The sequence below is a fragment of the Prorops nasuta genome, unplaced genomic scaffold, assembly GCF_024137725.1.
Source record: "Prorops nasuta isolate Cenicafe-Biocafe unplaced genomic scaffold, Cenicafe_Pnas_1.2 PNAS00033, whole genome shotgun sequence".
In the NCBI taxonomy this organism is placed as follows: domain Eukaryota; kingdom Metazoa; phylum Arthropoda; class Insecta; order Hymenoptera; family Bethylidae; genus Prorops; species Prorops nasuta.
The window spans coordinates 2,291,235-2,307,589 of record NW_027116830.1 but is presented as its reverse complement, the minus strand read 5'-3'; the positions used below and the strand labels follow the sequence as shown (position 1 = coordinate 2,307,589).

Here is a 16,355-nt window from a genome sequence, read left to right as displayed (position 1 = left end):
ACATTCATAAATTTAAAAAATCATTATTAACCTATGATTTCTATCAACACTGATTTCTTTGACTTGATTGAAGGAACTGATGCACGGTTTTCGAAATTAATTAAACTGATTGCTCTTTCACTCGACCCTTATTTCAGTCTACTTCAATCGAGTCAAAGAAAGCAGTGTTGACAGAAGCAGGATAATAAAGGATTTTTTAATTTAGGAATATTTAAAGGCAATAAAAGTGGTTTATGACCCGACTGACCGGCTTGTATGGCGTCCTTCGATGCGTTTAGGAGCCGTGTTTTAAAGCCCTTTCTCATCAATCTCACCATCAGTAATTCAAGACGAAAAAGCGCGAGAGCATATATTTTTGATTAAAACAACTGTAAATGTTATTATTCAAAGTATTTTTATATAAAATGTATGCTAACTCGAGCTTTTTCGTATGATGAGCGGTCCTATAACACAGTTCCTAAATGCATCAAAGGACGCTATCGACCATACATGCCGGTCACTGGCCAGTGCCGCCAATTCCCAGTGTAGACTATGGTCTGTAGTCTGTAATATGTATTTCCGTACCTCCAATACTAGTCATTATAATGGATGAGCATGTTTTAGAAGTTATATTCTCTTATTTAAATTTGAATGAATTACGTAAATGTTTACTTGTTTGCAAAAAGTGGAATGCGTTTTTAAGTGATGAAAACAATGACGTGTGGCGAATGCAATGCATTAGAAAATTGGGGCAGGAAGCTTTTAGTACAGATCTATTGTCTTCAGTACCTACGCACAAATCAAAATTACGAGCCTTTTATCATACATGGAATCCTAATGATTGCTCGCGTAATATATATATAAAGCCAAACGGTTTTACTCTGCATAGGTATGTTTATAGAATAATTTAAGGGAGTACTAATGCAGCACAGTCGACCATAGCCAACTTGTTTACTCTTGTCACCAAGTTGACTCTTAATTCATGTATGTGTTTCTGTAATCATATTTAATATTTTATGGTATTGTGATAAAACTAATAACTACATCAGCAAGTATTATTACTAAAAGAACTTTCCTTCTAAATATAATTTATTTAGAATTATTGTTCAAACTATACATATTAAATCAATTGTTATTTATTAATAAAGCAGAAGTTATTAGAAAGATGTTTAATGCTAAGCCTATGGACAAAGTTTTTGTACATGTTGTTTTACATTTAAAAAAGTTCATTTAACTACTCATTGGTAGAGTTATTGTTAAAAATACCTCTTTGAAAACAGTAAATGACTAAAAATTAAATTGTGAAGAAATTAACACAGATAAAGTTAAATATATACACTTCCATACATGAAAAACTAATGATGCTATAAAAATAAATTATAGTTCAATGGAATTTCTAAATAAAGCAAAGAGAATGCATTGTTGAAATTAGAATAAACAATTTTGAACAAAAAAGTTGACATAACTGTACTTGCAAGCTCAAAGTCATTCATGTTTTTCTTACAACTGTCTTTGTTGAACAAAAAAGAAACATTTTTGATTTTTAACATAATAATTTACAGTTAGAAAAAGAAATTTCAGATTCTTTTTAAAATTAGTTTTTTAATGGCATTACTCATTTAACATCAAGAAAATTATAGACTTAACGGGAATCCGTATACCGACATTACAGAGCAAAAACTATTTCGCATGCTGCAGCTTCGTTATTTGTTGACGGATTGTAAAGTTATTACAGGTTTTTGGAAATGCCAGAAGCTTATCTACTAAGTTACGTTAGGAAAATTAACAAAAAATGAACAAAAATTTTTGTTTAAATAAATATATTAACATTATTGAGAAACAACAATTAAATCGCAAAATCCCCCAACGTACTTTACTAGATAATGTTCATACGTTTCCAAAAAGTCCACATGAATGCAAATCCGTCAAGAAATGACGATGCTGCATGCGAAATGAATAATGGAAGAATTTCGTGTTAGCGACTTCCCGAACACGAAATTCTTCCATTATTTATTTCGCATGGAGCTTCGTCATTTCTTGACGGATTTGCATTTATGTGGACTTTTTGGAAACGTATGAACATTATCTAGTAGAGTACGTTGGGGGATTTTGCTATTTAATTGTTGTTTCTCAACAATGTTAATTTATTTATTTAAACAAAAATTTTTGTTCATTTTTTGTTAATTTTCCTAACGTAACTTAGTAGATAAGCTTCTGGCATTTCCAAAAACCTGTAATAACTTTACAATCCGTCAACAAATGACGACGCTGCATGCGAAATAGTTTTCGCCTTGTAATGTCGGTATACGGATTCCCGTTAACAGTATGTGATCTTCGCCATATCATTCAGATTGACTCTGCTTCTAAAAGATTAGAATTATTGATAAAATAAAAGTAATAAACTATCTTTTACATTTTTTGTAGAATATATACAGATTATTTTATGAAATTTAAGAATTACCTTGAAGTTAATATTCTGCTGAAAGGACAATAAATATAAAGATTTATTCTTGTGCACTATAATCCTATTGCATACCAACACAATGACAGTAAAGTGAAATGTATAATTATATATGCATACGTACTTAAGCTACCCTATAAGTAAAAAATTTCTCCAATAGAGGTGCTGATAATATGCATATCCATTAATCCATATTCTGGTTTCTATGACGTTGTGTTAGTATATAATAGGCCTATAAAAGTAAGGAATAATAATCGTAAAGAATATGCGAGCAACGTTAACAAATCCTTAAGGGATTCAAGTACACATATATTTCAGTGTAATTATAGTTTTATTTTCGTATATTCACAATAGTATCTGATTATACACCAAAGTTACACAATGTTTTTAATTTTTTTAAACTTAAAACTAATACCAAATATACTTTAAATACACTGCTATGAGTTCAATTAACACTCACAAAAAATGCAATATGTATATATCAGAAATAAATTTAATTTTTACAGTTAATATAAATGTGTTATAATTTGGTTATGATTTGTCTTTAATGTAATTGTAGACTATAAATAGGGTCTAAATGTTTCACAAATACATCTAATCATGGTGTAGTTACAATATAAAATTAGTGGACTTATAATAGCCAGGGCATAAATAAAAATTATTGTATTATTCTTTTGTACTTACAGTTTTGTGTTGAGCACTTAAGTATCTTCGTAACAGAAAAAGCTTATATTACAAGATTACTATCTATATGATTATGTTCGTATTTTGTAATCTATTAAACAACTACTTTTGCATTTAATTAAGCATAAAGTTACTGTATTTTTTCACAGAAATCCAGTTGCACAAAGTACAGATGCATGCAGAGGCAAGATAGGTTTTAAACATGGACGGCATGCATGGGAAGTAATTTGGGAAGGTCCATTAGGCACTGTAGCAGTTGTAGGTATTGCCACTAAAGAAGCACCATTATTATGCCATGGTTATGTAGCTCTCCTTGGATCTGACGAACATTCATGGGGTTGGAATTTAGTAGATAATCATTTGTTACATAAAGGTGATGCGCAAGAAAGTTACCCTCTTCTTAATAACCCTCCAAAATATCAGGTAAGAGAAGCTTAATAAAAATTTTACACTGTCTGGTTTAAGTATGTCAGTCTAAAAACATATTAATACGGTAACCAGCATTTTTCTGTTTGACTTTAAGCAAAGCATAATTGCAGCATTAGATGTGTGATAAATCAGCGTTACATTATAACTTAATATTTTAACTCATACAGTATATACTCAGTTTTTTCTAAAGTATATGCAATTAATTTTTGCGATGATATACTTATTCCTACACCATGCTAGGGCTTTTACAATTAAAATACCAAATTAATTATTTTCATTATAGGTTGGAGAAAGAATAACAGTAATTTTGGATTGTGATGATAAAACTTTATCTTTTGAAAAAAATTATGAATTTTTAGGTGTGGCATTCAAAGGTACTACTTAATAGTCTTATACTGTATTAAGATTTATTACAAGTTGCACTTTAGACCTAGTTTCATTAACTAATGGGATATAAAAAATAGTCATTATCTTACATAAATTTCATAATAATCTGTCAAGTTTTATTGTTTCAAAAGTATTTAGGATAAACAGAATTATATATATAGATTAATGTAAGACCATAATATAGCATTATTGGTTAAAAGTTTTTACAGTAATAGTATTTAGTAAATTTTAGTAGAATTTATTAAAGATTGTACAAACTGTTGATACCTTCATAGCTTGTTAAACTTTCTAAAAATCTACAGTTTGTTTCCCTTTCTGTCTATAAATTCAAAATGAAACATCCCAAAGGATATGTATCAACACCTTAATTGATTTTTTAATTCTTTATTGACAATAATCAGTGCAAATTAAAAAATGTTTTACAATTATTTGTGGTACATATGCAGGTCTGCCAGATAATAAATTATATCCAGCAGTCTCTGCAGTATATGGGAATACAGAAGTTTCTATGGTATATTTAGGAGCACCAACAGATGGATAACATCACACACCACACACACACACACAATATATAAAACAAAATTAAAAAAAAATTTGTAATTATAACTGTAAACAAAAAAACTTGAATGTTTTATGCATAATCTAATATGTTAGATTAATTTTTGTACATTCTTACATGGATTTAAGAACTATAAAAATTTAAATTGAAGAAGTTATTGCCATAACTAGAATTCTTATTAATAAACGTTAATTTTTACATAAAGTGAAAAAGCACAGTTAAACGATTATTATGAAATGGGTTGTATTTTATTTTTATAATGTAATTGATTTTTTTTTTAAACATCTAAAAGTGTATCTCAATGAAATGAAATAATTAAATTAAATAAAAACTAGACGACACAAATCTTGGGTAAGAAACCAGTATTACGCAGTAATAAAACATTTTTATTTTTAAATCGAACATACTGAATTTTAACGACGAAAGCTATTTTCATCAATAGGTAACTAAGTTAATAGCTCTTTATGTTAATTATTCAATCTCGTGTTTTCTTAGATTTTAATAGACGATATCGTCGCCATACTGAAGCTCTTGTTCTATTTAAGATTTTGGCTAAATCAGAAAATTTCCTTTTTTCATTTATATTTGTATTATTTTCTATATATGCTAAAATCGCTGCATCATCTTCTGGTTTATATCTATAATCAAAAGTATGATTTACTACTATATATTTTAAAATTAAAAATATACTATTGTAGATGAAATAAAATCATCTTATTTTGTTAAATTTATGTCAAAAAGTAACTATACCTAGTTTGTAGATGATTGCTGTAAAGGTTTCTAAATCTGTAATATACACTATATAATGTTCTATTCGGTAATCCTTGGGCTAAAAATTGAACAAATCTTCTTCTTTGTCGTAAACTTCGAATATATAAAGAAGTGGTTCCTTTTCGAAAAATTAAAAATGGCTGGACAATTTCTGGATCCCATTCATGTAACTAAATATCGAAATAACCAATTTACAGAACTTTTAACAAAAAAACGTTATACAAAATTTTCCACTAACCGTGCAAAATTTTTTCCAATTGTGAACTATTATATCATCTTCTTCTGGAGAAAATAAGCCTTTTTTAATCAGTACAAACTTTTCAAATTCTTTTTTCATTTGACTTGTAGGAGGATGGGTTCCAGCGTACGTCTCTATTTTATGCTGAGGTAACACAGTTTCTTCTAATTTTACATATAAGCGACCTAATTTCTGTAACGACGAAATAATTGTTCATTCTCTTCAAAAATCAAAATTATTTCGATTCACGGTATTGTAAAAAAATCCGCTTACCGATTTCGCTTCTGAGGATAATTCCTGTTCTTTAGATAATTGTTTCAATTTATAAATTAAATCATTGCATATACTGTTTTCCATAACTGAAGAGCCCGTGTTAATATTTTATTAACTGTTGACATTTTCCATTTTCTGAGTGTTTATGATCGGCAGACGGCACTATCGGCAGTCGAATTGTAGGCTACGTTCGTTTATGTAAGGGTGCGTTCAGAGTCACGCAATGCGCGCAGTAAGCACTTAAATTCTATAATAAATGTGACATAAACTGTACATTCTATGCGCTTCATGCGTAATTTGGAATGCACCCTAAGTATTGAAAACCTATATTTTACGTGACATACATTGTAGAGTTTTAGTAGTCGCAGTTACACAGTGGGAAATTGAATCGTGTGTGCTTTTAACTATAGTGTAGTATATCATTTTCCATGTTAAATTACAGAGTGAAACTAGCCGAACCACACACGATTCAATTTCCCACTGTGTACGAACGTAGCCTTAGATTTGCATTCACCTAGCTTCAGTGATGCAATCAAAGTCTAATTAAAGTTGAAAGTCACTACAGACTAACCCAAAGCCTGGGTCTAGTCTACTACATACATATGTACATATGTATGTATGTACATATACATACTACGTCTACACTGGACGCCGTCTAGTCGGTCTAGGTCCCTGAACTCCCAGACCAGCGTTGCCAAGTCCGCCATGTTGGAAGATAGTACTACGCTGTATAGTTTGTTGGCGAGAATTGAATATACCACGCAAAATGTATAGTAAGTGTGATTCACAGAGAAGAAACGAAGTATAGTGTTTTAGGTATAATAAGCTCTCAGTGCTTTCGGACGTGTTTTGGCCATTAACGGGATCCCTCACGCGTGCTTTACCGACAGTACAAGTCAATAAACATTTCGTTTAATAAAAGTCAAATGCGAACCAAATTGCAAAAACGGGCTTCTTTATGACAAGGTGCCAATTCTAACGAGTCAATCCAGCTTAAAAAAACTCAAATCGGATGAAGAATAACGCTGTACCACTGTCCCGGGTTCTTGAAGTGGAAATAACCAAAAGTAACCTCTCTTCAAGAAAGCGGCACAATAGTACAGCGTTATTTTTCAACTAATTTGAGTGTTTTTAAGTTCGTTTGACTCGTTAGGACTGGCACATTATCCTACAAATGCCCGATTGTTCAATTTGCTTCGCATTTGAATTATATTAACTTAATTGTTTATTGACTTGTACTGTCGGTAAAGCACGCGTGAGGGATCCCGTTAAAGGTACGATTTCACTTGTCGCTCGTCGCTAGCGACAAATGGTCACGTGGGATAAAGTATACACTTTCTGCGACACTGAAATAAAGTTGAATTTATCCAACTTTTCAGCGACATCGCTAGTATCGCCCGTATCGCCTGTATCGCTGCTCTGTATACTATGTATTCAACGGAACGGAACAGGCGGATCGTGTGAATTTTAAATTTGAAAAATGGATGGAAATTCAAATTGAAAATACATTTGTCACAATTATAGCAAGCCGATACATATGAAGCTAAAATAATATAATGAATAATTATTGTAATTAATATATAAAAAACGTTGAATATAATTAACCCAAAAAACAGGCTTTGCTTGTAAAATAATACGGCATATATACAGAGTGAAGCTGTTATACCGCCCTTGAATATAGATGCGGAAAGACGAGTATCTCTTTAATTATAAAAGATATTCAATTTGTGCATAGGACATTCTCGAATCCTCTTGTTATTTGCTTTCGCAAAGGTCATATAAAAAAATTGAATATCTCTTATAGTTAAAAAGATATGCATCTTTTTCTACTAATGTTTTGGGGCGGTTTAAGTTCCTCACCCTGTACAGATTTCTTACTAAAAACAGAATCTTAAATTGTAACATTTTTATTACAAAATAAATTCAATTAAGTTTTATTATGAGTAACATGTAGCAACAATGAATTTTACTAATAAAATTATCAAACTAAGGATAATTATAACTTTACTAATGTAAATTATTATTTTCTGATATATGAACTATATAATTTTCATCCTCTCATGCTATATAGGAAAATGAAGGAAATATTTTCATAACAAGGATTTAAGAAAACACATTCATTTCAAATATATATGAAACCTTTATTAATTCCTCATTCAATATATGTGCATACCTCATAACTTTTGATTATTATTTGAATATTCACAATTTTTTTATACATGCAAATTAAATTCAAATGTCATACACCATAACACGACACCACAGTCACTACCCCTAAGAAACCATTATGCGATTGCTGCTAGCGATTACCCGTTTCCTTCGTTCCTACATTCAGAACCCGCCTCAGAATATGTCGCTGCTAGCGACGAGCGACAAGCGACAAGTGAAAACATAGGAGAGATAAACTGCATATTCTGTCGCTAGTGTAGTGCAGTTTGAAAAATCCGAGTCTTTTAGTGTCAGTCGTGAAGTGCTCGTCGCGTAGTGCGGTTCTCCTGCGTAGTGTTCGTTAAAAAGAAATCGCGTAGCGCACAGCTGCTTCAAAAATCCGAGTCTGTAGTGTCAGTCGTGAACTGCTCGTCGCGTAGTGCGGTTTTCCTGCGTAGTGTACGTTAAAAAGAAATCGCGTAGCGCACTGCTGATTTAAAAATCCGAGTCTGTAGTGTCAGTCGTGAACTGCTCGTCGCGTAGTGCGGTTGTCCCGGTAGTGTACGTTAAAAAGTAATCGCGTAGCGCACTGCTACTTTAAAAATCCAAGTCTCGAAGTGTCAGTTGTGAAGTGCTCGTCGCGTAGTGCGGCTCTCTCGCGTAGTGTTCGTTAAAAAGAAATCGCGTAGCGCACAGCTGCTTCAAAAATCCGAGTCTGTAGTGTCAGTCGTGAACTGCTCGTCACGTAGTGCGGTTGTCCTGGTAGTGTACGTTAAAAAGAAATCGCGTAGCGCACTGCTACTTTAAAAATCCAAGTCTCGAAGTGTCAGTTGTGTAGTGCTCGTCGCGTAATGCGGTTCTCTCGCGTAGTGTTCGTTAAAAAGAAATCGCGTAGCGCAATGCTACTTTAAAAATCCGAGTCTGTAGTGTCAGTCGTGAACTGCTCGTCGCGTAGTGCGGTTCTCCTGCGTAGTGTTCGTTAAAAAGAAATCGCGTAGCGCACCGCTGCTTCAAAAATCCGAGTCTGTAGTGTCAGTCGTGAACTGCTCGTCGCGTAGTGCGGTTGTCCCGGTAGTGTACGTTAAAAAGAAATCGCGTAGCGCACTGCTACTTTAAAAATCCAAGTCTCGATGTGTCAGTTGTGTAGTGCTCGTCGCGTAGTGCGGTTCTCTCGCGTAGTGTTCGTTAAAAAGAAATCGCGTAGCGCAATGCTACTTTAAAAATCCGAGTCTGTAGTGTCAGTCGTGAACTGCTCGTCGCGTAGTGCGGTTCTCCCGCGTAGTGTACGTTTAAAAGAAATCGCGTAGCGCACTGCTACTTTAAAAATCCGAGTCTGTAGTGTCAGTCGTGAACTGCTCGTCGCGTAGTGCGGTTGTCCCGGTAGTGTACGTTAAAAAGAAATCGCGTAGCGCACTGTTACTTTAAAAATCCGAGTCTGTAGTGTCAGTCGTGAACTGCTCGTCGCGTAGTGCGGTTGTCCCGGTAGTGTACGTTAAAAAGAAATCGCGTCGCGTAGTGCCTTTTGAATAATCCGAGTTTCGTAGTGTCAGTCGATAAGTGTTTGTCGCGGAGTGCGGTTGTCCCGCATAGGACACGTTAAAAAAAATCGCGTCGCGCACTGCTGATTTAAAAATCAGAATCTGTAGTGATAGTCGTGAACTGCTCGTCGCGTAGTGCGGTTCTTCCGCGTAGTGTTCGTTAAAAAGAAATCGCGTAGCGCACTGCTACTTCAAAAATCCGAGTCTGTAGTGTCAGTCGTGAACTGCTCATCGCGTAGTGCGGTTGTCCCGGTAGTGTTCGTTAAAAAGAAATCGCGTAGCGCACTGCTGATTTAAAAATCCGAGTCTGTAGTGTCAGTTGTGAAGTGCTCGTCGCGTAGTGCGGTTCTTCTGCGTAGTGTTCGTTAAAAAGAAATCGCGTAGCGCACAGCTGCTTCAAAAATCCGAGTCTGTAGTGTCAGTCGTGAACTGCTCGTCGCGTAGTGCGGTTGTCCCGGTAGTGTACGTTTAAAAGAAATCGCGTAGCGCACTGCTACTTTAAAAATCCGAGTCTGTAGGGTCAGTCGTGAACTGCTCGTCGCGTAGTGCGGTTTTCCTGCGTAGTGTACGTTAAAAAGAAATCGCGTAGCGCACTGCTGATTTAAAAATCCGAGTCTGTAGTGTCAGTCGTGAACTGCTCGTCGCGTAGTGCGGTTCTCCTGCGTAGTGTTCGTTAAAAAGAAATCGCGTAGCGCACAGCTGCTTCAAAAATCCGAGTCTGTAGTGTCAGTCGTGAACTGCTCGTCGCGTAGTGCGGTTGTCCCGGTAGTGTACGTTAAAAAGAAATCGCGTAGCGCACTGCTACTTTAAAAATCCAAGTCTCGATGTGTCAGTTGTGTAGTGCTCGTCGCGTAGTGCGGTTCTCTCGCGTAGTGTTCGTTAAAAAGAAATCGCGTAGCGCAATGCTACTTTAAAAATTCGAGTCTGTAGTGTCAGTCGTGAACTGCTCGTCGCGTAGTGCGGTTCTCCCGCGTAGTGTACGTTTAAAAGAAATCGCGTAGCGCACTGCTACTCTAAAAATCCGAGTCTGTAGTGTCAGTCGTGAACTGCTCGTCGCGTAGTGCGGTTGTCCCGGTAGTGTGCGTTAAAAAGAAATCGCGTAGCGCACTGTTATTTTAAAAATCCGAGTCTGTAGTGTCAGTCGTGAACTGCTCGTCGCGTAGTGCGGTTGTCCCGGTAGTGTACGTTAAAAAGAAATCGCGTCGCGTAGTGCCTTTTGAATAATCCGAGTTTCGTAGTGTCAGTCGATAAGTGTTTGTCGCGGAGTGCGGTTGTCCCGCATAGGACACGTTAAAAAAAATCGCGTCGCGCACTGCTGATTTAAAAATCAGAATCTGTAGTGATAGTCGTGAACTGCTCGTCGCGTAGTGCGGTTCTTCCGCGTAGTGTTCGTTAAAAAGAAATTGCGTAGCGCACTGCTACTTCAAAAATCCGAGTCTGTAGTGTCAGTCGTGAACTGCTCATCGCGTAGTGCGGTTGTCCCGGTAGTGTTCGTTAAAAAGAAATCGCGTAGCGCACTGCTGATTTAAAAATCCGAGTCTGTAGTGTCAGTTGTGAAGTGCTCGTCGCGTAGTGCGGTTCTTCTGCGTAGTGTTCGTTAAAAAGAAATCGCGTAGCGCACAGCTGCTTCAAAAATCCGAGTCTGTAGTGTCAGTCGTGAACTGCTCGTCGCGTAGTGCGGTTGTCCCGGTAGTGTACGTTTAAAAGAAATCGCGTAGCGCACTGCTACTTTAAAAATCCGAGTCTGTAGGGTCAGTCGTGAACTGCTCGTCGCGTAGTGCGGTTTTCCTGCGTAGTGTACGTTAAAAAGAAATCGCGTAGCGCACTGCTGATTTAAAAATCCGAGTCTGTAGTGTCAGTCGTGAACTGCTCGTCGCGTAGTGCGGTTGTCCCGGCAGTGTACGTTAAAAAGTAATCGCGTAGCGCAATGCTACTTTAAAAATCCGAGTCTGTAGTGTCAGTCGTGAACTGCTCGTCGCGTAGTGCGGTTCTCCTGCGTAGTGTTCGTTAAAAAGAAATCGCGTAGCGCACAGCTGCTTCAAAAATCCGAGTCTGTAGTGTCAGTCGTGAACTGCTCGTCGCGTAGTGCGGTTGTCCCGGTAGTGTACGTTAAAAAGAAATCACGTAGCGCACTGCTGTTTTATAAATTAGAATTTGTAGTGACAGTCGTGAACTGCTCGTCGCGTAGTGCGGCTATCCCGGTAGTGTACGTTAAAAAGAAATCGCGTCGCGTAGTGCCTTTTGAATAATCCGAGTCTCGTAGTGTCACTCGTGAGCTGCTCGTCGCGTAGTGCGGTTGTCGCGAGAAGTGTACCTTAAAAAGAATTCGCGCAGTGCCGTTTAAAGATCATTTTTTCGCGAGTGCATAACGTCAGCGTCCTCATCTCCATCGTCATCATAAACGCCATTATCATCGCCATCAACATCACCATTCCCATCTTCGGTATTATCGCAGAATATGTATGAATTATGACTGGGAATTCGCTGAATGAGTGAGTCCCACGGGTAAAACCGTGGAAATTTTTTTTATTAACTAAAGAATGACCAAAAACCTATCAGTAGGTTACAGTTGGCCATTCTTCGGTTAAAATCATTTCTTGTTTTGTTTTTAATGTTTTTCAGATCCTCCGTATCGTCTATTTCTATTTTGCGCTTATTTTCTGTTTTTCATTAGGTTTAGATTGGCGTTATATGTAGGCTCTTTAGCTTTGTGAAGTAGATAGTCATTATAGTTTTCGGTATTAGGTAGGGTATTATTTTCAGGTTTCTTAATTCCTTTTAAAATAAAGGGAATCACCTCAACTTCATTTTCCACGGAGATTCTATCTTCCCACACGTCCAGTTCAACTAATAAAGGCACATCTTAATTGAATTAACGTTCACTCTCTCGAGAGAAAGATGCATCTCAATTAATAACTAGAATCAAATACCATTTTCCCTTTTTTTTTAAAATCGTATGTTTTTGGTAGAATCTTCGTATTAAATACCATTTTTGCCAGTTCTTGAAATTCCAAATTATAAAATGAAATATGGAAATATTTTGTTTGAAAAACCTTCCATATTTCAGGTTAAATACTCGTTTTTTCAAATTTTATTAACATTTCTTATTTTCAGGTGGAGTGGAAGCGGACTATTCCTAGTGGCAAAACAGTCCAATATCGATATATATTCGATATGGAATTCATACCAACCCTGTACCCTTTTCTCCATCAGTTGGAGAAAGACAAACCATTATTTGGAGTCAAACCGTCATCAGAGGAGGACGTACTGACAAATATCCTAATTATTTTTCTACTTTTCATACTTGCTTAATTTTTTTAAGTTCTAAGAGGGACAAGTATAGGGCAAGGCTGTCAACGAGTAAGGCTTAATTAGCTGTCCGTTTACTTAAGTCCACATTTATTCAAATAATTTCAAGGATAGATAAATTTAATCTTATTATTTTCATTCATTGTTAATTCAAGTACAGGTGTTTATTGAGAAGTGGACTCTCGAGTGTCAACTGGCTCGGGCTGATCCTCCTTCAGCGACTATCAACCCTTACTTACTTTGTCCTTGTGGACTCTCGACGTTGGCTCAATAAGTTCACCTAATAGGGGTCCATCTTTATTGATGTGTAAATCGTTTCCTCGACGTAGTAGTTCTTCGTGTGACAACTCGGATCCACACCAAGGGACAAAGAAAGTAAGGGTAATTAGTCACTGAGGAGAGTATCAGTCATGATCTGGTTGACCTTTGTGTGAATTAACATTCACGCTCGAGAGGAGGAAGCTTTTCAATTAACCGCTGGAAAGAAGTAACAATTTCGTTAGCTTCTGTTTTCATTCACTTTTTGTAGCATGCTTTATTAATTTATATCTTTGTCTGTCTTTGAAATTCCTAATTAGAATCTGAAATGTGGGAATATTTTCCTTGAAAATCCTTCCACATTTCGGGTTGAATTCTCGTTTTTTTCCAAATTTATTCTAATTTTTTTGTTTGTTTCAGGTCGAGCGCTAGAGGACCATAGATAGTGACCCCGTATCCAATAACGACATAAACCCTATAACGAATCGACACCAATCATGCGCCATTACCATCCTGGGTTGGAGTGAGTCAAACCATCATTCGGAATCGAGCCGTCGTTGGAGGAAGACGTACAGGCAAATACATTCTTTTCTTATTTCTCATACTTGTTTAATTTATTTTATGTTTTAGGAAGGACGCTTATAGGACAAGGCTACCAAGGAGTAGGAAGTAAACACTCTCCGTTTACTTAAGTCCACATTTATTTAAATAATTTCAAGGATAGATAAATTTAATCTTATTATTTTCATTCATTGTTAATTCAAGTACAGGTGTTTATTGAGAAGTGGACTCTCGAGTGTCAACTGGCTCGGGCTGATCCTCCTTCAGTGACTATCAACTCTTACTTACTTTGTCCTTGTGGACTCTCGATGTTGGCTCATTAAGTTCACCTAATAGGGGTCCATCTTTATTGATGTGTAAATCGTTTCCTCGACGTAGTAGTTCTTCGTGTGACAACTCGGATCCACACCAAGGGACAAAGAAAGTAAGGGTTATTAGTCACTGAGGAGAGTATCAGCCGTGATCTGGTCGACCTTTGTGTGAATTAACATTCACGCTCGAGAGGAGGAAGCTTCTCAACTAACCGCTGGAAAGATGTAACAATTTCGTTAGCTTCTCTGTTCATTCACTTTTTGTAGCATGCTTCATTAATTTATATCTTTGTCTGTCCTTGAAATTCCCAATTAGAATCTGAAATGTGGAAATATTTTCCTTGAAAATCCTTCCACATTTCGGGTTGAATACTCGTTTTTTCAATTTTATTTTTGTTTTCTTTCTGTTTCAGTTGGAGCGGGAGAGAGCCATGGATAGTGACCGCATTTTCCCAATATCGACATAAATCCAACACTAATCATGCGCCATTGCCATCCTGGGTTGGACCAAGTCAAACCCTCACTTGGAATCGGGACATCATCGGGAGAGGATGTACTGGCAAATAATTTATTTTTTTATTTCTCATACTTGTTTAATTTATTTTATGTTTTAGGAAGGACTCTTGTAGGACAAGGCTGTCAACGAGTAGGGCTTAATTACCAGTCCGTTTACTTAAGTCCACATTTATTTAAATAATTTCAAGGATAGATAAATTTAATCTTATTATTTTCATTCATTGTTAATTCAAGTACAGGTGTTTATTGAGAAGTGGACTCTCGAGTGTCAACTGGCTCGGGCTGATCCTCCTTCAGCGACTATCAACCCTTACTTACTTTGTCCTTGTGGACTCTCGACGTTGGCTCATTAAGTTCACCTAATAGGGGTCCATCTTTATTGATGTGTAAATCGTTTCCTCGACGTAGTAGTTCTTCGTGTGACAACTCGGATCCACACCAAGGGACAAAGAAAGTAAGGGTAATTAGTCACTGAGGAGAGTATCAGTCATGATCTGGTTGACCTTTGTGTGAATTAACATTCACGCTCGAGAGGAGGAAGCTTTTCAATTAACCGCTGGAAAGAAGTAACAATTTCGTTAGCTTCTGTTTTCATTCACTTTTTGTAGCATGCTTTATTAATTTATATCTTTGTCTGTCTTTGAAATTCCTAATTAGAATCTGAAATGTGGGAATATTTTCCTTGAAAATACTTCCAAATTTCGGGTTGAATTCTCGTTTTTTTCCAAATTTATTCTAATTTTTTTGTTTTTTTCAGGTCGAGCGCTAGAGGACCATGGATAGTGACCCCGTATCCAATAACGATATAAACCCTATAACAAATCGACACCAATCATGCGCCATTGCCATCCTGGGTTGGAGTGAGTCAAACCATCATTCGGAATCGAGCCGTCGTTGGAGGAAGACGTACAGGCAAATACATTCTTTTCTTATTTCTCATACTTGTTTAATTTATTTTATGTTTTAGGAAGGACGCTTATAGGACAAGGCTACCAAGGAGTAGGAAGTAAACACTCTCCGTTTACTTAAGTCCACATTTATTTAAATAATTTCAAGGATAGGCAAATTTACTTTTATTACTTTCATTCATTGTTAATTCAAGTACAGGTGTTTATTGAGAAGTGGACTCTCGAGTGTCAACTGGCTCGGGCTGATCCTCCTTCAGTGACTGTCAACTCTTACTTACTTTGTCCTTGTGGACTCTCGATGTTGGCTCATTAAGTTCACCTAATAGGGGTCCATCTTTATTGATGTGTAAATCGTTTCCTCGACGTAGTAGTTCTTTGTGTGACAACTCGGATCCACACCAAGGGACAAAGAATGTAAGGGTAATTAGTCACTGAGGAGAGTATCAGTCAAGATCTGGTTGACCTTTGTGTGAATTAACATTCACGCTCGAGAGGAGGAAGCTTCTCAACTAACCGCTGGAAAGAAGTAACAATTTAGTTAGTTTCTCTATTCATTCACTTTTTTTAGCATGCTTTATTAATTTATATCTTTGTCTGTCTTTGAAATTCCTAATTAGAATCTGAAATGTGGAAATATTTTCTTTGAAAATCCTTCCACATTTCGGGTTAAATACTCGTTTTTTCAAGTATATTTTTGTTTTCTTTTTGTTTCAGGTGAGGCGGCGCCGCCTCCCTCCCCGACGGTGTGCCACCTTGTCGTGGTGGGGGGGCTCACTTCTACAAGATCCCTTCCGATTAGTAAATGATTCGAATTAATTTTCTGATCTTTGGGAATCTTGTAGAAGTGCCAAGAGCACACCACACCTTAACGGGAATCCATATACCAACATTACAGGGCGAAAACTATTTCGCATGCAGCGTCGTCATTTGTTGACGGATTGTAAAGTTATTACAGGTTTTTGGAAATGCCAGAAGCTTATCTACTAAGTTACGTTAGGAAAATTAAAAAAAAATGAAAAAAATTT

The 16,355-nt window shown here is 36.3% G+C and overlaps 2 protein-coding genes across 2 annotated transcripts; one reads left to right on the top strand and one right to left on the bottom strand.

The window, feature by feature from the left end:
* Window positions 1–434: 434 nt before the first annotated feature.
* Fsn (F-box synaptic protein) lies at window positions 435–4,525 on the top strand. The gene is made up of 4 exons (XM_066743750.1): window positions 435–868; window positions 3,274–3,547; window positions 3,837–3,927; window positions 4,387–4,525. Exons 1-4 carry the CDS (start codon window positions 585–587, stop codon window positions 4,479–4,481), a joined length of 744 nt encoding a protein of 247 aa, XP_066599847.1. The 5' UTR covers window positions 435–584; the 3' UTR covers window positions 4,482–4,525.
* LOC136783522 (uncharacterized) lies at window positions 4,385–6,012 on the bottom strand. The gene is made up of 4 exons (XM_066743754.1): window positions 5,782–6,012; window positions 5,509–5,700; window positions 5,250–5,440; window positions 4,385–5,137 (listed from the first exon to the last, which is right to left on the bottom strand). The coding sequence occupies exons 1-4, from the start codon at window positions 5,863–5,865 to the stop codon at window positions 4,975–4,977; spliced, it is 630 nt and encodes a 209-aa protein (XP_066599851.1). The 5' UTR covers window positions 5,866–6,012; the 3' UTR covers window positions 4,385–4,974.
* Between the last annotated feature and the right edge of the window lie 10,343 nt (window positions 6,013–16,355).

What these genes read in the sequence shown, in the direction of transcription:
- Fsn (XM_066743750.1), top strand. Translation starts at nt 585, where the DNA reads ATGGATGAGCATGTTTTAGAAGTTATATTCTCTTATTTAAATTTGAAT. An exon ending in AACGGTTTTACTCTGCATAG is followed by an intron (nt 869 to 3,273) that starts GTATGTTTATAG and finishes ATTTTTTCACAG; the next exon opens with AAATCCAGTTGCACAAAGTA. An exon ending in ATAACCCTCCAAAATATCAG is followed by an intron (nt 3,548 to 3,836) that starts GTAAGAGAAGCT and finishes TTTTCATTATAG; the next exon opens with GTTGGAGAAAGAATAACAGT.
- LOC136783522 (XM_066743754.1), bottom strand. Translation starts at nt 5,865, where the DNA reads ATGGAAAACAGTATATGCAATGATTTAATTTATAAATTGAAACAATTA. An exon ending in ATTGGAAAAAATTTTGCACG is followed by an intron (nt 5,441 to 5,508) that starts GTTAGTGGAAAA and finishes TTCGATATTTAG; the next exon opens with TTACATGAATGGGATCCAGA. An exon ending in AGCAATCATCTACAAACTAG is followed by an intron (nt 5,138 to 5,249) that starts GTATAGTTACTT and finishes TTTTGATTATAG; the next exon opens with ATATAAACCAGAAGATGATG.